This window comes from Bos indicus, chromosome 29 (assembly GCF_029378745.1).
Source record: "Bos indicus isolate NIAB-ARS_2022 breed Sahiwal x Tharparkar chromosome 29, NIAB-ARS_B.indTharparkar_mat_pri_1.0, whole genome shotgun sequence".
Classification (NCBI taxonomy): Eukaryota; Metazoa; Chordata; class Mammalia; order Artiodactyla; family Bovidae; genus Bos; species Bos indicus.
The window spans coordinates 30215215-30243006 of NC_091788.1; the positions used below are offsets into that span (position 1 = coordinate 30215215).

The 27792-nt window shown below is 53.1% G+C and overlaps 2 protein-coding genes across 11 annotated transcripts in view; one reads left to right on the plus strand and one right to left on the minus strand.

Moving 5' to 3' along the window:
* LOC109554476 (m7GpppX diphosphatase) overlaps positions 1 to 27792 on the plus strand; it is a 152916-nt gene that overhangs the window by 89141 nt on the left and 35983 nt on the right. For 2 of the 8 annotated variants that reach the window (XM_070782711.1, XM_070782713.1), the window contains exon 16: positions 228 to 885. The exons of 1 other annotated variant lie outside the window; for it this stretch is intronic. In XM_070782711.1, coding sequence (XP_070638812.1) covers positions 228 to 314 — 87 coding nt within the window. In that variant the 3' untranslated portion in view covers positions 315 to 885. Of the gene's footprint in view, positions 1 to 227; positions 886 to 11937; positions 16246 to 26279; positions 26325 to 27792 lie in introns of those variants that run through there. 5 more of the 8 variants (XM_070782714.1, XM_070782715.1, XM_070782716.1 and 2 more) reach the window with 5 other exon arrangements.
* KIRREL3 (kirre like nephrin family adhesion molecule 3) overlaps positions 9875 to 27792 on the minus strand; it is a 604013-nt gene continuing 586095 nt past the window's right edge. Inside the window, exons 11-17 of one of the 3 annotated variants that reach the window (XM_070782707.1) lie at positions 26579 to 26679; positions 23198 to 23396; positions 22187 to 22222; positions 18496 to 18603; positions 16937 to 17046; positions 11902 to 11988; positions 9875 to 10907 (exon numbers count right to left, since the gene is read on the minus strand). In XM_070782707.1, coding sequence (XP_070638808.1) covers positions 10464 to 10907; positions 11902 to 11988; positions 16937 to 17046; positions 18496 to 18603; positions 22187 to 22222; positions 23198 to 23396; positions 26579 to 26679 — 1085 coding nt within the window. In that variant the 3' untranslated portion in view covers positions 9875 to 10463. The remainder of the gene's footprint in view (positions 10908 to 11901; positions 11989 to 16936; positions 17047 to 18495; positions 18604 to 22186; positions 22223 to 23197; positions 23397 to 26578; positions 26680 to 27792) is intronic. The other 2 variants (XM_070782708.1, XM_070782709.1) reach the window with 2 other exon arrangements.

Sequence of the window (27792 nt, forward strand, 5' to 3'; positions counted from 1 at the left end):
ACTGGCCTGGGGACACGGAGTGAGTGAGGGTGGTGCTGGGGGCCCAGAGATGGTTCACCTGTGAGTCACACAGAGAGAGGCATCTGGACTCCCAGGCCAGCATCCTCCATATTCTGTCTTCCTTGCGAGAGCTGGCCTGGGGAACAGAGCTCCAGGGCGTGGGGTCACGGGAGAGCCAGAGAGCTGCTTAGAAGTTCCTCAGTTTGCTTCCTTGGCTGTCTCCACAGTGGTCAGGCCACAATGTCTCCCAGGAGGCCCTGGCCATCAAGCGGATGCTGGAGATCGGAGCGGTCAAGAACCTCACTTACTTCTGACTCGGGCAAGGGCTGTTCCCATCGGCTCACCCTGCTGAGCGGCCCCGGTCCGTGCCTCTGGGGGTGCCAGGTGCCAGCATGGCCGGCTTGGACTCACCTTCTCCTGTGTGGGGAGGGGGCCAGGTCTAAGATGAGGCCGTGCCCCTGGCTGCTCTGGTGGAGGCCAGATGGAGCCAGGGTGGAGGCCCTGGGGCAGGAGGGGCTGCGCCTGGGCATGGGGGCTTGCTTCTGTGGCATCCCCTCTCTGCCAGTGCCAGGAGATTATTTAAGGGGCTATTTAATTAAGGGGTAGGAATGTGCTGTGGGCTGGCCCCATGGCATCCAGAAGAGGGGGCATATGACAGTGTTCTGCTCACTTTTGACACAGACAGAAGTGATGCACCCACTACGGCCTAGGCCCAGAGCGGGCCTCCCAGGAGGGTGGGGCGTCTGAAGTGGGTGGTGCCCCACCCCCCCACAGAGGGGCTGCTCCCTCCCAGCAGGCTTGGGAAGAGCACTGGCACAGGGGCTCCATGGTGGAAGTGACCTAAAATAGGTTACAAATTATTAAACTATTTTTCCTAAAACAGAAGCAGCTGTGATACTCTTTGTCCTTTTGGATTGAAGAAGACGTGGATGGGGAGCGGGCCACAGCGGTGGGCCCCCTCGCCCGGTGGTGGGCAGGAGGGCCAGGGTTATTTGGGAAGTCATTGTTTACTGAATATGATGCTTGGGTGGTGCCAAGTCATGCACTGTCACCCTGACATAGCAGGCAAGTGACTGGTGCCCAGACGGCCCTGTCTGCTGGACACCTAGCCTGGCTCTGCATCCTGGTTTACTCTCCAGAGGCAGGAGGGGCAGCACCCTCATTCCCCTCCCTCTCCCTCACCAGCCTTGTTTCCAGAATCACATGTTGGAAGGTGTGTGTTTGAGGACAAGGGTGGAGACAGACAAAGAAAGCCAAGTTTCCTTCTCAGATTAAGTGGGAATCATAAAATGGAGTTTACAGAAAGTCCTGCCAGGGGCCCAGGCAGCCAGAATTGGGATGGGCAGGGCACGGGTGTTGTCTGAGGGCTTGGCAAGGCCTGTGAGCAGTCGATGGGCCAGGCGATGGAATGATGGAATGCTTTTGTCCTCCACCCCCTCTCCCCGCGGCCCAGGTTTTTATAATCGTGATAGCCCTGCTGTCTGCCGGTCTCTGCCCGGCTTTCTTTCCCATCTTCCCAGACCCTACTAAGCTGCCAAGTGGGCTTCCCGCCACTCTCCCAACTGTGCCTTTACATCTGGAGCCAGGAGGGAGAGCCGGACCTCCCCCAGAGGGAAGGGACACACAGCTGTGTTCCTGGCTTTCTCGGAAAGAGTTGCAGCCTTGAGGTTTTGAGACGGTGAGGCTGGGACAGGACAGATAAGGAGGGGCAGAGATTTCAGAGGAGCAGAGGACCATGGCAGGGGATGGACTTGCTCTCTCAGAAACCTGGCAGAACCCCTCTGCTAGCTGCTGTCCCCCCAGGGGTGAGAGCAAATAGGGCCGCAGCCCCAGGCCCCCTGCTTTCTCCTCCACATGGGCCAGCTTTGTCCTGGGGAGCCTTGCTGACCCTGCCAGGCTTCAGTGTGTGCAGGAACCTCGCTCAGCTTATTCCTGGTGCATCTGCAGCTGTTGCTTGTGAGGGTTTGCATGGGAGTGTCCGGTTCCCCGCGCAGGCCATTGAAAGTGGCTGTCAGCACGTATGATCCAGCTGTCCTGGACTGGGGCCACTGCCTGTTACTGGATGTGCCTAAACTCGAGCCAGAAACCAAACTCATACCCCTCCCCCCGCCAAACTCCACACACACACACACACGCATGTAGACATGGGAGCGATTTACATTTTTGCATGAAGCGTGTGATGCCTACACACAGTCCTCCATGATTACATCCACACAGGAGTGTGTATGGGAAGGGGGTGTGTATACCCCCCAAACTGGCCATTGCTCCCTGGGTGGGGGCATGGGCTCAGCGTTCTCCAGGGTACCCCAATCGCAGGTGGACAGAGGCAGCACCAGGGGCCCCAGGGCAGGCGGTGGAGCTTTGATGAGGAGTTGATGGCTGGGGCTCTTTTGAGTTCTGAGAAAGGGCCTGCCATTCTTCAGTTAGCCTGACCAATGCGGATGAACTGCCCTCCAGCCCACCTGCCCGGAAAAGGAGGCAGGAGAGACGCAGGGCACGGCAGAGGGAAAGTACTTGACTTGCTTGCCACTTAATTCTGTACGACCTTGGGCTGATCACTTCTCCACGTTTGTGCTCCAATTCCTACATTCCTTGAAATAGGAGGGAGGGTCCAGCCAATGAGGACCACCTGTGCTGAATCATCTGGGTGTGATTTAAGAATGCAGATTCTCGGGTTTTACCCAGGCCTCTGGGGATGGAGCCCAGGAATCTGGAATTTTAACAAGCACCCGCAACCACTGCCCTGGTCGTCTAGACTACAGGATAATCTCAAGGGCCTCTTCCAACTCAACAGTCTGTGTGCAAAACCCAGGCTAATCCCCGGTGCCCTTGAGCCGCGTTAATTACGCGCAGGCGCGGTTTTGTCCCGCGGGCGGGGGCGGAGGCCGGGTCCAGCGCACGCGTCGTCGGCCCCGCTATCGCGGGGCAGGGGCCACCCGGGCAGAGCGGCGCCCTAGCGCGGTGCGCCCGGGGGCCTCCCGGGGTGCTGAGAGGCCGGCGCCTCCCTGGCAACCGGCTCCGGGCCTGGCAGCGGCCGCTGAGCCCGCGCCCGTCTGTCTGCCTGGTTTGCAGGCGAACCACGGTTTTTTCCAGGGGGCTTGTCTGAACTCCCGCCGGGGCTGGCTCATGTGACCTACGTTGATGTCACCGCTGGGGCGGGGGTGACACAGACTCGGGCTGCAGGCCATCGGAGGAGATCCGCCCAGTGCGGTGTAGACCGTGCGCCCCATCTCTCCGCCACAGAGGCCTGGAGAAGAGGCGGAACAACCAGCTCCACTTCCTAGCTGGGCAAGACAGAGCCTGGGTCTTTAGTCCGTTATCACGTCGAAATGATGTTCTGTATTCACATCAAGTGAAAGTGCTGAGCACTTCGGGTTTTTATTGACACTTTCCGAGGATATGAATACATCCAGTTGCCTTCCCCCAGAGACTGGCCAGCAGCCTGCGAAAAGTTTGAACTCGGAAGCGGTTTTGTCTGTGAGGCAGTTAGGTGTAAGCCCACACACACAAAACCGTGCTCTGTCACGTGACCTGTAAAATAGTGATTGCGCATGCCTGTCCCACAAGGAGGTTTTAAGGATCTAGTGGGAATATGTCTGGAAAAACATCGGGTCGACTGTAAAGTATGATGTCAATGTTAGATTGGAAAGCTACTTTTTGCATGATGGAGAATACCTGAAAGCATATGAAACAGGTGAGGTCCATCTGGAAGGTCAAACGTATGCCCAGGTAGGGCTAGTTACAGAAAAGTGTTTGTCTTCAAGTCACCAACAAGCTCAGCAGAGGAAGGTAAGAGGCTGGTAAGAGGACTCAAATGCAGGCTTCGCAGAAAACAGCAAAGAACTGTGAGTTCAAACTGCTCTCTGGCAATGGTTTTCAAGTTGAAGTCAGATACTCTCAGGTGTTTTTGGAGAAAGATGTTTTTTGGGTGGCATTATCTGTTTCTCTGGACATGAGTTTGAGCAAACTCCAGGAGATAGTGAAGGACAGGGAAGCCTGGTGTGCTGCAGTCCATGGGGTTGGAAAGAGTCTGCCGGGTCTGAGGGCTGAACAACGTTTCCATGGCAGGCAGCCTACCAGGGCAGTTTGCTAAACAAAGGTTGAGAAGTACATCCTAATAGTTGGTAAGCTCCCCCCAAACCATCTGACTGTTTTGATGTCTTAATTATAGCTTCAGAAAATTATTTGTTAGTTTTGAGCATTTCCTTGGTTTTGTACCGGATGTGATTCCAGGAAATCTTTCCAACTTAAGAGTTTGAGGAGGGATCTGTGTGTGTATGTCAGTAGTTAATGGACTGTTTTCCTGACCAGATCTTTCTTAGTGACTTGACCTCTCTTGTTAGAGTTTATGGGGATTCTGTACTTGAGAATTGAGGCAGGGAGATGAACCTTAGGTCTTATTAGATGACAGATTTGGGGGGGGCCCTAATGTATTGGGGGCCCCCCTCTTCAAGTAAAGGGAATGCAGGCAGCTGGGAGCAAACTGGGGAGTGCAGTCCGGTATAGGAGGGTCAGCACAGAGGATTTGACAAAAGGCTTTAGGAAAAACTACTTTGGGAGCCAGATTTCAGCTTTCCTGGGAAGACCAATTTAAAGTACTGCACTCCTCAACAGAGACACTGTTTCCTCTCAAGAATCTTGCAAGACTGGCAGAATAGAACTGGTGGAGGGAATGATAGGAATCACCCCAGGGAGTTGAAGTTGGAATTACTTAACTAAGCTGTTCCAGAACTATTATTCTGAGGTTTCCTAAAACATCATTTATGTACCTCACCAACTTTAACGCTTAAGGAGTGTCTTCACTTGCCTAAAAATGTGTTTCTCTCCTAAAGAAAAATATCAACAAGAGGACAAGTTACAGTCTGGTAGGGAGATTCTTTCCAGTTCTGTGCTTTTTTTTCTGTACATTTCTGTTCCACCTGTAGCCCTGCATGGCAAGAGAGCTAGACAATTTTAATTAAAAGTCAGATAGGAAATTCTCATCTGAAAATTCTGCTGTAGAAGCCCTGAATCTTTATCTATATCACTTTATCACTAATGCCTTCTCCATTCAGTATTTCTCCCAAGTGCAGACCCCACTAGTGTCGTGAATTTATCTTCTAATCCTTGGGCAGCAAGGCCCTGGCCCTTTAATTTCTTTACAGAGGTGATGAAGATGGTATCTTGAACCTAGTTCCCTTGAACCTGTGTTTGCTTAATGGAGGATGACCTTTGCAGGGATAAATCCCTATATTCAGCTTTTATTCTGAGTGGCACTCCTAGTCTTGTATAAGGAGGAGATTTCAGGTAAGGTCTAGTTAATAAGACCCCGATTCTCCCTAAGAAGACCTGTTTCTTGAAACTTCACATACCTTGTCTTTGAATCTTAGTACTTTAGAGTCACTCCAAAGAAGACAGCTATAGAGAAGCCTTATGTGACTGTTCTCATAGCTTTCCAAGGGCCATAGTTTGAGAAGCAACAGAAGGAAGTTCCTTTGTGTGGCCGGGGCTCCCTGGTCGGTGAGCCAAGGGAGGCATTTGGACCAGGGATTGAGGCTATCCCAGCCCTGTGGGTGGGCTGAGCCGGCTGGCCCAGGGAGGAGCTCTGAGAACATGGAATGGCAGGCAGATACAGGCCCCAGGGATGTAGACCAGAACTCAAGGATGGATCTTGTGAATCTCATGTGTTCACAAAAGGCCTTGTAAAGATGAGGGCTGTGGTAGGTGTGAAACCACAGGACCTGTGGTCCAAAAGCTTTCAGTACATGTCCAGGATTTCACCAACAGAGAGGAGGAAGAGATGGAGCCAGGAAGAACAGCAGTTAGAGAGGGAAAGAGTGGATGGGCCTCTTCCTGCAGCACAAATGTGTTCATCCAGGAAAATAAATCCTTATGTTTAGAAAGAAAAGTAGCTTGGGATTGTCTCATTTTTCCCAACTGATGACCTAGTTAGGAAAATGGAAACACAGGGAGTTGGGGAAAAGATGAGTCTTACTGAATTTGAGAAGTAACGTCAGAGCAAGGGAGTGTGTGATCAGTGACTCTCAGAGATCTGTAGTTTTGATGCTGAAGCTGCGAATGGCTGGCCTGTGGTTACAGCTCCTAAAAACAGCTTCCATAAGAGGCTTCTTTAAAGGGGAAGTAGACATCAAGATTTGGTTGAAATGTCCTCGGTTTATATCTAAATGTTCATGTTTTTGAAATAAACATCTATATGCAAATTAGGATCATTTTCATTTAAATATTTATACTTTTATTTCAACAAAGAGTTGATTTTATAGGGAAACTTCCTAGAAGAAACTAATTACAGGACCCCCCCCTTGTCCTTTTTTCTGGTGGCATCACAAACCATGCACTGTACCTGGGAAGGGCTGGTGGGACTCCTGGAGTGTGTACCTGGCGTTTCAGTTCTGATCATTTCATAGCAAAGGCCCTGTGCCCCGTGTGTACCCCTCCCCCACCTCCACATAGGCAGTGCAAAGGAATTTTTGTTGGCTTCTTTTCTCCTGTTCTGAGAAATCTCCCAAAAGCCTCATTACGTTTGCTGTTATTTCTCGTGTTCCCCTCCTCTCTGGAAGCTCCCAGGCAGCTTCAAGGCCTGTGCCTTTAGAGCACTTGTCTCAGTCGTCTCCATCAGAGATGGGTTTACTATGGTGGGGCTTTGGGGCTTTGTATGAGACCACCTTCCATTCCATGAGAGTTGAAGACATGGTGGAAATAACCCTGGGCTTTCCAGACTGATAACGAGCCTGAGAGTTAGAAACCGGGCCCTCGGCAAGTGACTCAGAGCCAATAACGAATTGTAAAGCTATCGGAAAGCTGGATCCTGGCCTTGGGAATGGGGCGTTGTGGGTGGGGGGTGATTTGATACACAGACACCCTTTCCCAGGAAGTTGCTCCCGGTCATTCGGGGACTGGGGGTGGAGGATGCCAGTCCTGCTTTCCTACTGGAGCTGCAGCCTGCCCTTCCTCTGCCCGCCCCCAAGTGGGTCCTTATGGCCTTCAGCACCGGCCGTTTTCTAGGACGCAAGCGGCCTTGGGCCTTTGCTGTGGATGGAAACATGTCACAGAGGAAAGCATCTGTGTTTAATCTCACGCACGTCACTTGTTAGCTCTGTGACCTTGGGCTGGTCTTTTGGTTTCTTAAGCCTCACTCCTTTGTCTGTTAAATGGTGATACTTTGTAGAAATGCAGGAATTAAATAAGATTACGGATGTGAAGCACTCATTTCAGTTGATGTGAGGTCACTTGTAGGGAAATTCAGGGCTTCCCACTGCCTTCAATTTTTTTTTTTTTAACACTTCCCTTTAGCAACTTTTTTTGCCTTTCACTCCTGCATGAGAAGTAAATGGGGCCAGAGGGGTAAAAGGATGCGCACGGCTCAGTCCAGCATCCTTCTCAATGCCTTGGTGATAGAGCCTACTAATTTCACCTACCTGTGTTCTTCTCTTTCACCAAGGCCTTACATGTGATTTCGTAACCTTTCAGTGATTCTCTGCTGTGTTTCTTCTTTGGAGAGGGCTCAGGGGGTAGCCCCATCTTTTGTGATGTCCACAGCCCCACCCTAGGAGTGTCTGAGCCTCTGAGGGAAAAGAGGGTTCTGTTCTCCAGAAGATCATATTTCTTACCAGGTTATTTTGTGCCATAACCTTGGGCTCCAAGAAAAGAATGGGCACCTCCATTCTTTTAGAAGAACTGTGTATTAGGGGTGGTGATGATTGCGCAGGGGGTAAGGGGCAAGGTAGTCTGTGGTGAGGATTAGAAGGTCAATTTTCCACCTGCCTCCAAGGTGGGGAAACGTAGAAGTAAATGGACAGATTGTCTTTAGGTCATCCTCCTCCTATTCTAGCACACCAAGGCATTCTGCATTTGATCTTAGACCCTTATTCTTCAATAGCAAAGGCAAGACATATATGGGAAAGAAGGCTTGTGGGGTTAGAGGGCTTGTGGGGTTAGAAGACAGAGGGCTTCCCTGGTGGCTCGGTGGTAAAGAATCTGCCTGCCGATGCTGGAGACATGAGTTCGATCCCTGGTCCGGGAAGATCCCACACGAAGCCCATGTGCCACAAGTATTGAGCCTGTGGTCTCGAGCCCTGGAACCACAACTGCTGAGCCCACGTGCTGCAAGTACTGACGCCTGTGCATCCTAGAGCCCATAGCCCACAGAGCCCTTGCAACAAAAGAAGTCACCTCAATGAGAAACCTCTGCTAGGTAACAAAGAGTAGCCCCTGCTTGCCACAGCTAAAGAGAAGCCTGCACAGCAATGAAGACCCAGCATAGCCAAATAAAATTTTAAAATGTTAGCAATTATTGGGAAAAAAAAAAATTAAGCTGGAGCCCACAGGAATATGTGCTGGGCCAGAAATGGTGCTCTGGTACCAGGAGCAAGCTGTGGGGCTGGGATGCTCACTTACATTTCTTTATCAGTTTCTACTCCCTCCGGCTTGGGGGCTATAAAGGAAGATATAAAGGAAATGGGAGGTTCTGAAGCAATAGGAAATATGGTGGAAACCGATAAATCCTCTGAGTGGAGATGCTACGAAGGCTACGCATAGAGTCTGTGGATTGAGGCCGTCCAAGGAAGCAATCAGAGAAGGCAATGGCAACCTACTCCAGTACTCTTGCCTGGAAAATCCCATGGACAGAGGAGCCTGGTAGGCTGCAGTCCATGGGGTCGCTAAGAGTTGGGCACAACTGAGCGACTTCACTTTCACTTTTCACTTTCATGCACTGGAGAGGGAAATGGCAACCCACTCCAGTGTTCTTGCCTGAGAATCCCAGGGACAGAGGCACCTACTGGGCTGCCGTCTATGGGGTCACACAGAGTCAGACATGACTGAAGCGACTTAGCAGCAAGGAAGCAATGGTGGAGAGAAGCAGCCTTTCGTGATGAAGGTTCCCATGATGGGTAAGGACTCCAGGGAAAGTTGGAGGAGAAGAGGCTAAAACTTAGGAGGAAACTTCAACCTTCAGGACAACATGGCTTCTGCAAAGCTCACAGAGTGAGCATTCTAATTTGGCCCTGTTTATCCATGCCAGCCTGTCGGCCATCACCACGCCAAGCTTTCCACCCAAACAAAGCCATTCTTGGAACATCATTTGAGTCTCAGTGTTGGGGTGCTTGGTGGCACAGGCTCTTTGAAGAGGGCCTCCTCCCCTGAACCCCCAATGGAGGGAGCTGACCTTGCAGAATACTTCCAGAAGAAAGGCCTAGAAGGACCCCACCAATGCCCCTTTGCCCCTGAGCTGTATCTGGCATGAGTCAGGTGGTTGGTGAGGCCCTGCTTTCGTGTGCCCTCTGGGTTGGGCACTTCCTAGAGGAGTCTGCCTCTAGGTCTTGTTGCCATCGCAACCAGAGCTCTCCATTGCCTGGGAAAGCCGAATGAAAGCCAGGTCAGGAACCCTGGGTTCCCAAAGCATCTTCTGAGTTCTTGGGGTCTCCCCTTGTCTCAGCAGGAACAAAAGAACAGAATGGATCTATTGGAGGCAGGGCCCCTAATGTTTATTCTCAGGTGGCAGGTAGGCATGAGGAGCTGATTCGCATCCTCTAGTGGCCCTGCAGTTGTACCGAAGACAGGACCACAGTTCTGTGGGTTCCTCTAGGCTCAGCTGAGAAGGCGAGTCTCATCACTTGAAAGGCCTGCTTGCTGGTCCCCTCAAACCCCATGCATCCCCAAACACAGTCTCTCCAACCGCTGTTTAAAGAACCCTGACCAGAGCAGCTCTCACACTCCTTATATTGACTCTGAATGTGCAGGGGTGGGGGAGGAGGAGTACACGAAGCAGGGGTAGGGAAGGCTCTGGGTCACACAGCCTGGCGAGGGGTCCCCGCGTGTCACACTCCCCCTCCTTCCCTCTTTCTCCCCCCAACCGCCGCCCCCCCCACCCCCCCACCCAGACACAGTCTCTGATTAGACCAGTCCCACTGCAGAGCTGAGAGGCCTCCAGTCCAAGGACAGAACTGCAAGAGCATGGACACAAAACACCGAACAAATTGGGGTGGCGGCCAAGGGCCAGGGCCGGTGCTGGCTTCCCAGCCTCGGAGGCTGGGAGCGGCAGGGGGCGCTGGGGTAGCTCAGCACCGGGGAGCGCTTGACCCCCTGCTTCCCAGGGCTGCGGTACTGAAGCACAAGAATGGGGGCAGGGCTGGCGGGCAGCAACGGGTACAATTCACAAATGCAGAGTTTTAGCTGCCTCTGGAGCCTGTGGGAGGAGCAGGTGGAGGAGGGCCTCCAGAAAAAGGCCGGGACTGAGAGGCCGGTAAAGAGCACACCTCCTCTCGGCTGCTTCCTTTTCCCGCGTCTCTACTTGTAAGTTGTGTGCGCTGCCGCCAGGCCCACGTTTGTGCTCCATCGGTCGGGGCTGCGGGGAGGGTGGTGGCCCTCGGGGCTGTCCTGAAGGCGGCTGCTTCCGGGGTCCTTTGCAAAGTCTCTGCAGAGCCAGACCGAGCTCCGACCCGTCCCCCACCCTCGGTCCGGGATGCTCAGACGTGCGTCTGCATCCGCCGCTGCAGGGGCCGGCTGGGGTCGGAGTTCTGCGAAGAGGACTGGGAGTGGTGGGAGGAGGAGGCCGAGGCCTTGCTCGCCTTGTCGAACTGCACGTAGCCATCCTGCTTGCCGCTGCTGCTGACGCTGCTGTCGCACTGCGTGTCCAGGAACGAGCTGCTGTCGCTGAGCGAGCCCCGCTGGAACTCCCGCTCGCAGAGCTCGATGGACGAGCTGCCCATGCCCAGCACGAACCTCTGCCCGTAGTCGTAGAGGCGGCCCTGGCCGCTCAGCGTGCTGTAGATGTTGGTGAAGGACATGCCAGTGGGCACGCGCTGCTTGCCTGTGGGGCGCAGGTCCGGCTGGCAACTGGACAGCGAGATGGTGGGGGTCGAGTGGTGCTCCTTGAAGGTGTTTACGCTGTAGTAGCCATTGGTGGGGTCCTGCAGGGGCCGGAGGGAGAGCCTTGTCACATCACCTGATGGACAGTGGGGAAGGGCCAGGGACAGATAGGAGGAAGGTAGGGGAGGTAGGCAGGGGGCCAGAGTGGGGGTGTGGATTATTAGCCTGGGCAGGATGCTGGCAGGTATTCAAGTAGGGTCTTGCCCAGTGTGTGCTTAATCACTCAGTCATGTCCAACTCTTTGCCACCCTATGGACTGTAGCCCGTCAGGCTCCTCTGTCCCTGGAATTCTCCAGGCAAGAATACTGCGGTGGCTTGCCATTTCCTTCTCCAGGTGATCGTCCCAACCCAGGGATCGAACTCCTGTCTCTTACGTCTCCTGCATTGGCAGGCAGGTTCTTTCCGCTAGCGCCACCTGGGAAAGCCAGTCTTGCCCAGCATGTTTTGTTATTTCAGAGCAGCTAGCTCAAGGTCCAGAGAAGGCAATGGCACCCCACTCCAGTACTCTTGCCTGGAAAATCCCATGGACGAAGGAGCCTGGTAGGCTGCAGTCCATGGGGTCGCGAAGAGTCGGACACGACTGGGCGACTTCGCTTTCACTTTTCACTTTCATGCATTGGAGAAGGAAATGGCAACCCACTCCGGTGTTCTTGCCTGGAGAATCTCAGGGATTGGGGAGCCTGGTCGGCTGCCATCTATGGGGTCGCACAGAGTCGGACACGACTGAAGCAACTTAGCAGCAGCAGCAGCAGCAGCAGCAGCTCAAGGTCATGTGAGAACCTTTCATTATTTTTTGTTTTAGTCCAGAACATGGAAATTCATTATAAATGTGATTGGAGAGGAAGTTAACTCTCTCATCTCCTTGTTGGGGGGGGGGGTGATCCCAACTTGATGGAGAGGAGAGATCCCAAAGGTGAGTTCTGGCCTTTCTCTTCTTATTTGCTGCTGTAGTTTGCTCGGATCTGGGGCTGGGGTCATCAGCGCTGAAGCCTAGAATCCAGGCCATGCGGTGACTGTAAGCAGGGCTCTCCTTACCTTCAGGTTCTGAAACTCCTTCTCTTCTTCTTTGAGCACCTCCAGCTGCTTCAGCACTGAGTCTTGCTGGAATTCGCCACGGTCCATCTACAACCCCAAAACAGCTGCTCAGAGGGTAGGAGGTGGGCTGACTGTCCACTCATCCCAGGAGAAAGCTGGAGAAATGAACTCAAAAGATGCTTGCCATCTTTGCCTCCCCCTCCCCCCAGAGGCAGGTGACAAGAGTCCGGAGGAGATTCCAGATCTCACTGTTGTTCTTGGACCCTTGGACCACTATCCCCACCCCCTCGTGAGAGCTGGAGACAAAGAGGTGGGAGCGGGCAAGGCCCGTTTCTAAGAGGCACTCCCTTCCTTTCTTCCCTTTCTCTGTTGGCTACAGTTGTCACCTCCAGGGATTTGAACACAATAAACTGGAAAATTCTGAAAGAGATAGGAATACCAGACCACCTAACCTGCCTCTTGAGAAATCTGTATGCAGGTCAGGAAGCAACAGTTAGAACTGGACATGGACCAACAGACTGGTTCCAAATAGGGAAAGGAGTACGTCAAGGCTGTATATTGTCACCCTGCTTATTTAACTTATATGCAGAGTACATCATGAGAAATGCTGGAGTGGAAGAAACACAAGCTAGAATCAAGATTGCTGGGAGAAATATCAATAACCTCAGATATGCAGATGACACCACCCTTATGGCAGAAAATGAAGAGGAACTAAAAAACCTCTTGATGAAAGTGAAAGTGGAGAGTGAAAAAGTTGGCTTAAAGCTCAACATTCAGAAAACAAAGATCATGGCATCCGGTCCCATCACTTCATAGGAAATAGATGGGAAAACAGTGGAAACAGTGTCAGACTTTATTTTTTTGGGCTCCAAAATCACTGCAGATGGTGACTGTAGCCATGAAATTAAAAAGACAGTTACTCCTTGGAAGGAAAGTTATAACCAACCTAGATAGCATATTGAAAAGCAGAGACATTACTTTGCCAACAAATGTCTGTCTAGTCAAGGCTATGGTTTTTCCAGTGGTCATGTATGGATGTGAGAGTTGGACTGTGAAGAAAGCTGAGCATCGAAGAATTGATGCTTTTGAACTGTGGTGTTGGAGAAGACTCTTGAGAGTCCCTTGGACTGCAAGGAGATCCAACCAGTCCATTCTGAAGATCAGCCCTGGGATTTCCTTGGAAGGAATGATGCTGAAGCTGAAACTCCAGTACTTTGGCCACCTCATGCGAAGAGTTGACTCATTAGAAAAGACTCTGATGCTGGGAGGGATTGGGGGCAGGAGGAGAAGGGGATGACAGGGGATGACAGAGGATGAGATGGCTGGATGGCATCACTGACTCGATGGACATGAGTCTGAGTGAACTCTGGGAGTTGGTGATGGACAGGGAGGCCTGGCGTGCTGCGATTCATGGGGTCACCAACAGTCGGACACGACTGTGCGACTGAACTGAACTGAACTGACTGACTTCAGGCCAGGCATTGTGCTGAAGGCCAGGCAAACAAAGATCAAGAGACTTTATGAAACAGCTTTGCTCAGCAGGAGGTGGACCTGTAGATAAATAACTGCAGAACCTCTGGGCAGTGGGCAGGACCTTGAGACGGAATCAATGGAAGCTACTTGCGAGGAGGTGGCAACTAGGGCCTCACCTGTTATTCATTGCAAGGACTTAGATTATTATTAAAAGTTATCTTCCTGAATGGAAGCCAGAGAGTCAGGGGGCAGGGATCTATTTTTGTCTCTCTTTGGGTCTCTAGCATGCCTGGTACAGTGCCTGTGGTCATTAACCAAAATCCGTTTGGAATGGAATCATATTTAATTGTGTTGTATTAATTCTTTGACTTGCTGGTGCCCAGCGTGGTGCCTGCCATACAGCAGGGCTGTCAGAAATGTTATATTTATGTCAGATGAATGAATGAAGGGACATGCCTCAAAATTACTAAAAATTAAAAAATAATGCACTTAAGGTGAAAAATAAAGCATACTTGGCACACAGTGGGTGTATTAGTCAGAATAGCCACAGTGGTGCCTTTCCCATGGTGCAGAATATCCTTCCCGTGTATCACTTCCGCATCTAACACAGTCTGGTCCAGGTTCCCACCCATAACTGGGATGTGACTTCTTCTTTGTGACTCATTTTCCTGATCTATTTTTGGAGCACCAGAGAATTAATCAAAGCAGTTCAGTTCTGTTAGCTCCCCATTAATGCTTCTTTTTTCATTTTCCAGTAAATGCTGTGGCTATCTGGATCGAGTTCTTCTTTCCCACCAGATTCAACTGCTAAGCCTGCCTTTCCTCCATACTGGGGCTGTACTGGGGCGGGGGAAAGAAGGTCTCCCCACGGGGAGCCCTCAGTGGGTTTCTCTGCTGAGGTTATCCCCTACTCTTAACTGACTGCTGAGTGACCCCCCACTCTTTAGGGTCTGGACGGGAGAGTGGTGTCAAGACAGTCAGGGGAGTTCAGAACATCCCACTAGGAGGGAATGCAAGGTCCCTGGGGGATGAAGGACAGGCATGGGGACCTTCACACCAGACTTGATAAAGCTCATCAACAGAGATGTCCACTCCTGCCCAGGTCTGGGCTGTGGTCCCCTCCCTTTTAAGAGTGACTGTTCCATGTGTCAGATCTTGTGTTCGCTTGGGTGAAGTAGACATTAGCAGACCTTTGAGAAACTCTGGGATATCTGGTGATGCTCACAGGTAATTAGAGAAATGTACTGTGGAAGAGAAACATGTGGGACTTCCCTGGTGGTCCAGTGGTTAAGAATCTACCCTTCAATGCAGGGGATGTGGGTTTGATCCCTGGCTGGGGAACTAAGGTCCCACACACCACAGGATCAGATATTCATTTTAGAAAGATTCTGGTGAGTCTAATGGTAAAAGGTGAGAATGTGGGACCGCTTGGGACGATGCTGTCTGTCATGGACCAGGGAGGCCTGAGCTAAGGAGTAACAATGAAGAAGTGGCAGAGGCACCTCTTTGAAAAGATGGTGAAGTGGGGATTGACAGAACCGGAAAATCAACTGGATAGAAAAAGAGCAGAAGAGAAGACGTCAATTTAATTCACTGAATGGCGGCAAGCATCTTCCAGGGACTGTGAAAGGCGCCAGGGACACAGGGCTGACTTACGGCGGCTTGCTCACCCTCTCTAGTGGAGGCAGATAAGGAAACAGGTGACTTCACATCGATGTCAATAGCTCCCCTTCCTTGGCACCCTCACTGTGTTCCGCTGGCTCCACACTCTTCAGGGGTTTACCCACTGAGCCCTCACCCTGCCATTTTATCCCATTTCCTAGATAAGAAGATTGGAGCACAGAGAGGCCCAGGCTGTTAACCCACTGGCTTGCTGCGGCTCCTCTGACATATTATAACCGTGACACAATATGCAACCGAGCGTTCTAGCAGAGTTTTCCAGGGTCTGTCTGCACAGAGGGATGAGTCACTGTCTATCAGTGGGAATCAGGAGGAGGAGAGGGAGTGGCCTTGGAGTTGCCAGAGAAGTTATAAGTGTACAACAGGCCGGCTCCTGAAGAGGAACCTATGCTTATTGCAGACTTTCCTTGGGGGCGGGGGAGAAGGCATGTACTGAATGTTGATAATACCTGTGTGTGTATGTGTATAGGATTATATGTTATGTCACATCACATTATGACAATTTATGTACATCACTTTGCCGACAGAGGTCCTAATAGTCAAGCAGTCAAGCTATGGTTTTTCTAGAAGTCATGTACAGATGTGAGAACTGGACCATAAAGAAGGCTGAGCCCCCAAAGAATTGGTGCTTTCGAACTGTGGTGCTGGAGAGGACTCTTGAGAATCCCTTGGACTACAAGGCTATCAAACCAGTCAATCCTAGAGGAAATCAACCTTGAATATTCACTGGAAGGATTGATGCTGAAGCTGAAGCTCCAATACTTTGGCCACCTGATGCAAAGAGCCGACTCATTTGAAAAGACCCTGATGCTGGGAAAGACTGAAGGCAGGAGGAGAAGAGGCGGTAGAGGATGAGATGGTTAGATGGCATCACTGATTCAATGAACATGAATCTGAGCAAACGCTGGGAGACACAGGAGCCTGGTGTGCTGCAGTCCATGGGGTCACAAAGAGTTGGACATGACTTAGGGACTGTACAACGACAACAATGCAGGTGTTCTCTGCTTACTGGACAGCTGGGCTCTGCAAGCTGGAAATGCATGTTAGCTGTCTTTGGGTCTCTGAGAGCTCCAAACACGATACAGTAGACACACTATACACCTTTGTTGACTGAGAATACAAGCATACTTAGTTTTATTGCACTTCGCAAATATATATATATATTTTTAATAAATCCAAGGTTTGTGTCAACCCTGTGTTGGGCAAGTCTATTGGCATTATTTTCCCAAACGTGTTTGCTGCTCACTTCATGTCTCTGTGTCATGTTTTGATAATTCTCATGACAATTCAAACCTTTTTTTTTTTGGCTGGGCTGTGCAGCATGTGGGATCTCAGTTCATCAACCAGGGATTGAACCCGCTCCCCTTTCAATGGGAACCAGGAGTCTTAACCATTGGACCACCAGGGAAGTCCCCAGACCTTGTCATTAGTATAATCTTTGTTATGGGGATCTGTGATCAGTCGATCTTTGATGATGTTCTTACTCACTGAAGGCTCAGATGATGGTTAGCATTTTTTAGCAATAAAGTACTTTTAAATTAAGGTATGTACACTTTAAAAGACACAATGCTACTGTGCAGTTAACTAACTGTATAGTGTAAATGTAACTTTGGTATGTACTGGGAAACCAAAAAAAAAAAAAAAAAAAAATGCATGCGACTCGCTTTATCGTGGTGGTCTGGAACCCAACCCATGGTGCCTCCTAGGTCTGCCTGAGGATGCCTGGCCTAATAACTGAGGTGGGGGGTCTGGGGAAGGCGGAGAAGCACATCTTGGCTGATGCTTTGTTCTCAGGAGCATCTAGAGCATCAGGAAGCCTCTGGTTCTGGGGCCTTCAGGGCACAGAGGTCTGGATGGGGCAGGGATACGATGACATTCTCACCATCAGCTGCTTGATGGTGGGGTGTTCCTCAGCCTCCCGGCCCGAGGTGGGCTCCTTGTGGACAATCTCCACCCGGATGTCATTCTTGGCGGACACAACACCTTTGAGATCTGGACATAAAATAAGAAAGCATAGACGACAGACAGTTGTTACCTCAGACTTCAGGGCCTGAGTTGTCAAGCTCCCTGCTCCCCTTGGATTTACTCTCTAGCCCCTGAACTCAGCAGTTTCATGAATTCCCCCTCCGCCCCTCCCACCCCTGCCCCAGTAATAGAACACCTGTCCGGATGTGCTGTGGGCTGCTGTAGGGGCCTCAGAGTGCTTTCTCTAAGGGCTCCTGGTTGCACATTTCTCAGCCTTTCACTGCTGCTCCCATGGCCACTGGTCATCCTACTAAATTCTCACCTCCTTCTAGAAGTCTTCTCTGACCTGCCCTACCCGGCTCTGGTCTCTCTGTTCAGAGAATCACACCTCCGATTCTTGGAAAGGACCTGGAGATCCTCTGGTCCAGCTCCCATCCGAAGTGTAAACACCCCTGTGCTAGTGTGGTCCAGCTTTTGTGATGGAAAGCTTACTGGCTTCTAGAGGAGGAAGCCCATTGATACCTGGAGAGCTCTGCTGGGAAATTGCTGCTAAAATACACTTCCCTATGAAGTCCATTGAGTGGGTGGGAAGGGCGGGCCTGACACTGCATCCTTGGGAGCCCTCAAGAGAGCAAGGCTGCTCGGCTTGGAGGGGAGGACACAGGCAGCCTTTTTCCAACACGTGAAGGCTGCCAAGTGGAGGAGGGCGCAGGCTTCCTCTGTTGATTCACTTGGTGCCTCATGCCCATAGAATGTTAGTGCTGGGTGGGACCCTGAAAGTCACTTCAGCTGACCCCTTGCTGTCACACAGGAGGGAACGGAGGCCTGGAGTAGCTGTGGCTTGCCCGGAGGTCACGGGGTAGAAGAGGTGGGGCTGCAAGACTGTGTCTCTATTGTTCCCACGGCTCCGCCGTCCCATCTACCCTTCCACGTGTCTGTCTAGCACACAGAATTTCAGAGCTACGCTCAGGATGGAGAGTCCAGGCGCACACGATTCAAGAGGGCATCAACACCCGCGTTTTATGCCTAATGACTAAAGGCCTTTTAAGAATCCACACGAAGCAATTCCCTGAATGCTTTTGTTGTTTATTTTCGTGTGTGGGTGACCTGCTTTTCTGGTTGGACTAGCAGATCTTGGAGGGCAAGGATTCTCCCCTTCCCTGCCCCCGCCGAGGGATTTCAGTACAGTTCTCAAAGCACAGGGAGTGTGGTGTGTTTGATCCAAGGTGCCAGCTGATGGCCCTGCGGGAGGACGTCCACTTCTGTCCAGCCCAGCATCAGTCAAGTGCCCACTGTGTCCCGGATGCGGGGCAAAGCACCGCACACGGGAAGATACACGTGAGACCCGGCCCTGGCCCTGAAGCTCACAGCACTGGCGGGGCCCCTGTTGCTCCCGCTTACTTGCTGTCCGGGGCAGCCTAAGCACTGCCTTTTTCTCTGTCCCCCTGCCCGAGCTCCCGGGTCTCCCTCCCGTACTTCTCTGGGAGCGGGCGCAGCAGAAGGCCACAATGGTTGCCAGAAGGACGAGGAAGGCCACGCCAGCTCCAACGGCCACCCCGATGATGACCGCCATCGGTACAGCCTCTGTGGGAGAGAAGCAGGCGGGCTGACAGGGAAGCCAGGACAGACAGCTCTCCCCTGGGGGACCCCACCCAGCTCCTTGGGCTCAGCCCCTGCCCAGCTCTGGGCACAGGCACACTTGGGGAAGGCTGCGGGGGCCTGGGCAGGTTCCGGCAGAGGCCACGGGGGTCAGCTCGGGCAGGGACAGGGGTCACGTGGAGGGGGCAGGGGGACTGAAAGATGGGGAGTGGTGATGAGGGGGAGACGAAGCAAGCAGACATGGGAGGGGAGGGGAGCGTGGAGATGAGAGGCGAGCCTGGGTGCAGCTGAGCACTCCACAGGGGTAAACCGGGAGAGTCTAAGTCCCTGGCTTTTCTTTGGCAGATGACTATGGTCACTGCTGCTGCTTTTGTTCGCTCTGATTTTCCTTCTCTTCTCTTTCCCGGGGCTGGGGGTGGACATGGACAACCAGCTTTCAGAGACTTTTCAGGTCTGAGGTAGTTTGAGGGCCTGGGCATCGTAGGTGGAAGGTGCCAGAGGCAAGTCTTAGAGGCCGGAGGGCAGGATCACAGTTCCCCGCCCACCTCTTTTTGGGGAAAAAAAAAATCTTTTTTTTTTTTTCCAATTTTTTTGGTCACGCTGTGCAGCATACAGGGATCTTAGTCCCCCAACCAGGGATTGAACCTATGCCCTCTGCAGAGTCCTAATCACTGGACAACCAGGGACTTCCCTCCCCCCACCTCTTTAAGGAGAGAGGCCCAGTCCTGCCAGTCTCCCGGGCAGGAATCCTGACACCCCACCCTGCCAGAGAGATGCCCGGAATGCCAGCCAGGCAGGGCTCCACTTCCTGCCGAGTTCCTGGAGTCTGTCTCACGCCCTCCTCCAGTAGAGATGGGTAGGGAGGGGGGAGGGTGACGTTAGGGTGGCGGGGTCACTCTTCCAGACGGTCCAGACCTTTCTGTGGTGGCAGAGGGGGTCTGAGCATAAGATGTGGGGCCCTGAAGTGTCCTTGGGGGGATAAACTAAGGAATGCAGGGAGAGGGACAGCTTAGGGCTCACAGAGTCCAAGCCTCCTATTTACAGATGGACACCCGGAGGCCCAGAGAAGTCAAGTGACTTGGTTAAGGACACGCAGACGCAGTAGAACCAGTGCAAACCCGGGTCTCCTCTTAACCACCCTCCTCGTCCTGCCCAGCTCCGCACACTGCGTCACATGGCATCTTCCACTCTCACGGCCTTTGTACGGCCCAGACCAACCAACTTTACCTCTCCTTTCTCATCTGTAAACTGGGATGGTAACAGCGCCTGCCTTGAGGGTGGGGGAGGGCTGGGGTTTTTGTTGTCACTGTTTAGTCGCTAAGTCACATCCGACTCTGCCACCCTATGGACTGTAGTCTGCCAGGCTCTTCTGTCCATGGGATTCTCCAGGCAAGAAGACCAGAGTGGGTTGCCATTTCCTCCTCCAGGGGATCTTCCCGACCCAGGGATCGAACCCACATCTCCTGAATTGCAGGGGGCTTCTTTACCACTGAGCCACCAGGGGAAGCCCTTGGGATTCACACAGATGAATGCAGGCAGGTAAAGGCTGGCACAAGCTGGTACCCGAAACTATCCAAGCCTTTGCCCCCACGTCTGTGTGGGAAGGAGGACCACAGCAGATGCAACGAGAGCAAAGTCCCTTTTAGAGGACTTTTGAGGTCCTCTCCCACTGCTCTCAGGGGTAGATGATGTTCTCAGGGTAGATGACTGGGACTCCAGGTGTCTGTCTTCAACGGGGGTTGGCCTCTCGTCTCTCACTGTTGTTTTCTTTAAAGAGAAGAAAAGAGGAGGAACCTGGCAGACCGCAGCCCCTAGAGAGGCTGGCGGGAGAGGGAGGGTCCCTCTCCCAAAGGAGCGGGTGCCGCGGTGGTGGGCAGTGTCGGCTGTCACTGTGGGATTTCCCTTCTAGCCCAGGACTTGCACACAGGTCCATGCATCACCTGCCTAGTGGTGGCTGAGGCCCCTGTAGGGGCGCCAGGGGACAACAAACGGGAGGTGTTGGCCTAGTCTCAAGAGTCAGGGGCGAGACAACGGACTTGACCTCAGCCAGCCCCATGAGCTGGTTCTGCCAGTGAGATGGTTCCATCTCAGGTTTCAATTCCTCGCAGGAAGGAAAACTGCTTTGGAAGTTCATTGGTGCAATGCTTTTGAATTTGATGAATTTGGGTTGGACTTAAGTTTCTCCTAGACTCCTAGGAAGTCTAGGAGTCCTTGGAAAACTCTGGTCTTGTTTCAGCTGAGCCCAGAGCAAAGGATGAAGGTGGAAGGTTCCTTAACCTGCCTGGGCCTCAATGACCGTGAAATCCAAGAATAAGGAAAGTGGTATCTAGGGTGGTCTCTGCGTCTGGTGTCCTTGAGGCCACATTTCCTTAAGTCATTAACAGCTGGGTGGGGCATGGGTGTGTGACCATCTTATCTGGAGAACTGTCTTAATCGGGGGGACGGGGCAAAGGGAGAGGGTCCTGTGTGGCGGGGCACTCAAGGGTGGCATTCCCTCCATAAAGGCCTGTGCGAAACTCCTTGCTGGGTCACCTGTACAGGGTGTCCCTCTCTAGACAGGGCTCTCTGGGATGTCCCTGGAGAGGGACTGAGTCTTCTCTCCACCCTAGGAGTCTCAGCCACCAAGGAAGGTGTCAGGGAGCTCAGAGGAGTATGCAGACCCAGGAGAGGTGGAGACAGGGGGAACACAGGAGTCTGTGTTGCCTCCTTGAGTGGTCTGTGTAGGGACTGATGCTCTTAAAGTGGCTGTCTGCCCAGAGGGGAGGGTGTGCGTGGGCCCCACCAGGAGCTTGTGGGAGGAACTGACCAGTCCTAGCTCCTTCTGGGCCAGTGTGGTGGGAGAACCAGGGCAGAGCATCCCACATCTTCATCAGGGCCTTTGTCAACACTGTGGGGTCTGGCTTGCAAAGTCCTGATTCTCTTTTCTGGGTTTCTCCCTGGGAGTGGGGGCTTCTCCTCTTGAGGAGGTCCCAAGACAGAGCAACTCAACCCAGGAAGCCTGGTGACCCCTTGGCTGCCGAGTCCCTGGGGAGGGAAGCAGTGCCCAGCGGCCTGGTGGTGAGATGACAGTTCCACAGGGAATGCAGGAGTGGTGTTAGGAGCCAGCCATTGGAAAGCGTGGGGTTAATATGGATTGTGCGGGTCACAGCAGGGTGGGGCAGCCCTGGTGTCCTGGAAGCGATGGTCAAGCTGGTGGTGATGGTGAGAAGCGGGAGGTGTTGGGCAGGCCAGCTGCTGACCCCAGAGGGGAGGAGCTGACCCCAGAGGGGAGGAGCCAGGGCTTCCAAAGAGGACGAACGGGAGGGAGGACAGGGAGGAGCAGGAGCTGGTGTGTGGAATGCAGGGAGCCTGCGGGCGCAGCCACAGAGGAGACAGGTCTCGGGGGTCCCTAGACCCACCCTGCCTGGGCACCTCGCCCTGATGCTCTGAGTGCACTAAACCCTCAAGATGGGGGGAGGGCAGAGAAGTTAGCGGCCTGCCCCGGCCTCCCTACCCCCGCTTTGGGCTCCCTCCCCCGCTAGCCCAGCGGTCCCTTCCCCATCCCGGGAGTCTCATGTCTCCTTCGTACCTGCTTCCAGCCCGGCTCCCGACTTCATTTCCGAACCTGTTTGGAAATAAAGCAAGCGTCCACAGCCAGGGCCTGGCTGGCCAGGGTGGGACGGGACTGGGGGTGGGGGTGGGGGCAGCCATCTGGAGGGTCAGAGGGGTGGGGGTGGGGGTGCCCTCTCCTGTCATGGCTCTGGGACACCCCACAGATCTAGACTAGCCAACCTGAACTTGGAGTTGGCTCAGATTGACTTAAAGGCTCCAGGGGAATGGGGCTAGAGAGAGAGAGAGAGACGTGGGGCGGCGGGGGCGGGGGTGGTGATTCTGAGGAGGTAGGGGTGCGGACACTAAGGGGAGGGCACAGGAGTGGGGGCACTGAGGGGAAGACACGGAGGGTAAGCCACAGGGGACCGGGAGGGTTGGGATGATGTGTGGATGATATTATGCAAATTATGTGGGCAAAGCATTATGCAAAGCAGCATCTATCAGGGAGGCGGTGTTGGGAGCAGTGTGGGATCCACAGGGTAGCCCTGAGGCCCCCTGCTCAGCCCAGAATCTCTTCCAAGACATGGCAGCCTGTGGGTGGGCCTTCATCTGGGAGGGGTCAGAGGCTGCCAGGGCCCAGGCCCCCTGGACCGTCCTGTCTGCCCTGGACTAAGCCCCTGGAAAAGGGGCGAGACCTGCAGCCAACCTCAGGACCCAGAGCGCCGCTGGCAGACTGCCTGCCCAGCTTCTCTGGAATCCCCTCCACGCCCTTCTGAGGCTCCCTCCTCCGAGCCTGCACACTGCCCTCTGGCATCTCCTTCCCAGCACAGTGGTCCATGTGTCTCCTGTGTCCCCCAGGGAACCGCAGATGGCTGAGCCCGGCCCCCTGCACACCAGGGACTGGACAGTGCAAGGGTCACCCCTCAGCTTAGCAGGGGCACCCTGGAGGCAGCTCTGTGCCCCCAGGACCCTGGAGGACCTCGCCTGGGGCCCTGCCCTCGCAGGGAGCGGCCGCAGCCCATGGACCTGGCAGTCCTGGCCACCCCACCTTGCTCCTTAAGCCGGATGATCTCCGTGTCGGAGCCAAAGCTGTTCCAGGCGGTGCAGTTGTAGATGGTCTGGAAGTCCGCCCTCACGATGTTGCTGATGGTCAGCGTGGAGATGACGCCCTCCTCTGTGCTGACCGTCTCCACCGTGTAGCGGCCTGATGTGCCCGATTCCAGCACATTCTCCTTCCAGGACCAGGCCTGCCCGAGTGCACAGAATCAGGAGGTCACCCCCCAGGACCACCCCCCAGGACCACAAGGCGGCCTCCCCACCCCCGGGTGGACACGGCCAGGTCCACAGTCGTGATCACTGCCACACAGCACACATAACAACACGTGTGCACACAGCACAGCATGCACACACATCATAACATGGATACACCCACCACCATACACACAGACACACACATACACATCGTAACACGGATACACATACACACCCCCACACACATCACAACATGGATACACACCCCCCCACACACACATCACAACACGGACACACACCCCACACACACACACATCACAACACGGATACACATACCTCACACACACACACATCACAACACGGATACACACCCCTCCACACATACACATCACAACACGGATACACCCCCCACACACACCACAACATGGATACACATACCACACACACACATCACAACACGGATACACACACACCTCCACACACATCACAACATGAATACACACACACACCCACACACACATCACAACACGGATACACACACACCCCCACACACATCACAACACGAATACACACACACCCCCACACACACATCACAACACGGATACACATACCACACACACATCACACATGGATACACATACCACACACACACACACACATCACAACACAGATACACCCTTCCACACACACACACATCACAACATGGATACACACACACCCCCACACACACATCAGAACACGGATACACGTACCACACACACACATCACAACACGGATACACACACCTCTACACATACACGTCACAACACGGATACACCCCCCACACACACCACAACATGGATACACATATCACACACACACACACACATCACAACACAGATACACCCCTCCACACACACACACATCACAACATGGATACACACACACCCCCACACACACATCACAACACAGATACACATACCCCACACAGATACACATCACAACACGGATACACACACACACACCCACACACACATCACAACACGGATACACACACACACACACACATCACAACACGGATACACCCCCCCCCCACACACACACACACATCACAACACGGATACACACACACCCCCACACACACATCTCAACACGGATACACATAACACACACACATCTCAACACGGATACACATAACACACACACATCACAACACGGATACACATAACACACACACATCTCAGCACGGATACACATACCACACACACACATCAAAACACGGATACACACACCCCACACACATACACATCACAACACGGATACACACACACACCCACACACATCACAACACGGATATACACCCCCCTACACACACACACACACAACACGGATACACGCAGCCCCCCACACACATACACATCACAACACGGATACACACACACACCCACACACATCACAACACGGATATACACCCCCCTACACACACACACATCACAACACGGATACACACACCCCACACACATACACATCACAACACGGATACACACACACACACCCACACACATCACAACACGGATACACGCAGCCCCCCCCACACACGTCACAACACGGATACACCCACCACCCCACAGACAGCACGTGCGCGTGCGCACACACACACACGCAGGCTTAGAGGCTGGGCCACCTCAAAGGGTGTTTCCGTCGACAAGGGTCCCTGTGCGGCTCTGGGTCGGAGCATTTTCCCTGGGTGAGCAGGGGGCCCTGGGGTAGCAGTGGGAGCTCCTCCTTCAGATGATGCCCCTGACAGGTGCTGAAGACCAGCCCCAGGCTGACTGAGTCTGGTTTTGTTACTCTACAAAGGCTGTGCTCTGAGAGAATCTTCGTCTAGCTCGGTTTAGGATGGTGATGTTACTGATTCTCAGACCCATTTCAGGTACACGGTACCCCACCCCTCTTGTTGCAGTGTTCGGCAACAGAATGAGTGCTAGAGGGTGGGGTGGATGCGCCCCGAGCCACTTCCAGGTCGCTCCTGGGGGTGCCCTGGGCTCTGTGCGGGTGTTTAACTGCATCCGATACTGTCACCAAATGCTCCCCGGGGGCAGAACTCTGCCAGTTGAGAACCCCTGGCCTCGAGTCCCATCTCCAAGAAGACAAAGACTGTGTGAACATGCTCGGGGTGGACTGGATATTATCTACAGTGGGACAGCGTTGATAATGTTCCATTGACAATGAAACATAATTACACTTACATTTTAAAAACCATTAAAAGAGCGAAAGGAACAGAGAAACACAGGTATTAGTCCTATCCGTGAACTCTTGCCATTTTTCTGTGACTCACACAGTGAATGAGCTCAACCCCTGAGGAAGGGTGTAACTGTAAGGTCTTCATCTACAGGAGGGCACCTTACTTGTCGGGCATGTGCCCCCGACCGCCACTCTGGCACCGCCGTCCCTGGAAAAGGTAAAGCTGCCCTGTGAACTTGAGTCTTCCGGCAGGACCACCCAGGCCCTGGGGCTTGCCTCTCTTTTTCTTCTGCCCCAGCTCCCGCTAGTTTCAGCTGAACTTGGCTGGAAGACCCCTCCTTTTACAAAGGTGAATACCCAGGGGGGCCAGGAGTGAGCTAATTGGGCTGCCTCAGCCGCACTGCCCTGTGGGGAGCAGGGTTTGGAGGAAGGGGACAGGGAGAATGGAGTGATGCTTTTGCAGGGAAAACTTGATAAATGGGGCAGCGTCCTCCATGGACAGCCAAGCAGAGGAGGCCTCCGGAGGTGCAGAGAGGGGTCTGCTGACTATAACTGCTTCCTGTTTATGACTTTGCTAACGACTGGCCTTGAACCCAGGAAAGGGAAGAGATGGTTTATCTTTTTCTTCTGCTGCCCTCTTTCCCCTCTGCCCACAGGATGTAGAATGTTGTCAGAGGCACAGCTGAGAGGCAGAGCAGAGTTAAACACACCCATGGGCGAGCAGCACACCGCATCCTGAGAAAAGAAATTGCCTGTGACTTTTGTCTTCCTGATGCTTTCCCAAGGAAGTTTTTCCCAATAAGAAAGGGAGAACAGAGGTGAGACTGACCAGCCAGATGGCTGAGTAGCTGCAGGCAGAGATAACCCACCAGACTGTTCAGTGTGTGTGTGTGTCTGGGGGTGGCTGTCCCCCTTGCTCACCGCCCCCCTACCAAGCCCACCCCCAGGCACTCACGATGCGGTCGGGAGGTGGCGTGCTCCGGATGAAGCACTTGATCTGGCCCTTCTCCCCATGCAGGGCATGCTGGGTTTGGGTGCTGGAGATGATGGGGGGTCCTGTTGGGGAGACAGCATCATATCAGAGAATCGGGAGGGGCGGGCCCCCGGCTGGACCCCTCACAGCAAGTTCAGAAGTTTATACATCCATTCAGCAAACATGTAGCAGGGGCTTCAGAGATAAAGGAGGCGTCAGTCATAAACCTTTCAGGAGAAGATGAGTGAGCGAATGCCTCTAAATCAGGATTCCCAGAGACATGAAGAGCTGTAATAGAAGATGGTGGTGGTGATAGAAGGAGGTGAGGTTGACACCGGGCAAAGTGCTAACGGACCTCACAGGCCACAGGCGAGAGAAATCTACCTGGCAGGCGGGGAGAGCTTTAAAAAGGACGCGGCAAACCTGAGAAGGGAGTGGGGGAGGTGTCAGGAAGGAAGGAAGGAAATGTCACCTCCCCTAGCTAAAGTCAGTTCGGTTTAGTCGCTCAGTCATGTCCGACTCTTTGTGACCCCATGGACTGCAGCACACCAGGCCTCCCTGTCCATCACCAACTCCTGGAGCTTACTCAAACTCATGTCCATTGAGTCGGTGATGCCATCCAACCATCTCATCCTCTGTCGTCCCCTTCTCCTCCCGCCTTCAATCTTTCTCAGCATCAGGGTCTTTTCAGATGAGTCAGTTCTTCGCATCAGGTGTCCAAAATATTGGAGTTTCAGCTTCAGTATCAGTCCTTCCAATGAATATTCAGGATTGATTTCCTTTAGGGTGGACTGGCTGGATCTCCCTGCAGTCCAAGGAACTCTCAAGAGTCTTTTCCAACACCACAGTTCAAAAGCATCAATTCTTCGGCGCTCAGCTTTCTTTATAGTCCAACTCTCAAATCCATATACGACTACTGGAAAAACCATGGCTTTGACTATGACCTTTGTTGGCAAACTAAAGTCATCTCTGTCTTAGTCAGCTTTTGGATTTCAAACCATTCCCTCATATCTCCAGTAGAGGGCGCGCTTGCCTAACAAATCAGTGTCCTTGGCCGGCCAGGCAAACCAGGCAGGAAGGGAAATAAAAGGTCTTCCTCCCCCAAGTGGGGAATCACCGCACATAGATGGACTGGGCTGGATAGCTCACAGCCTTCATCTCACAGGTGTCTCAGGAGATCCCTTAGTTCATCATCT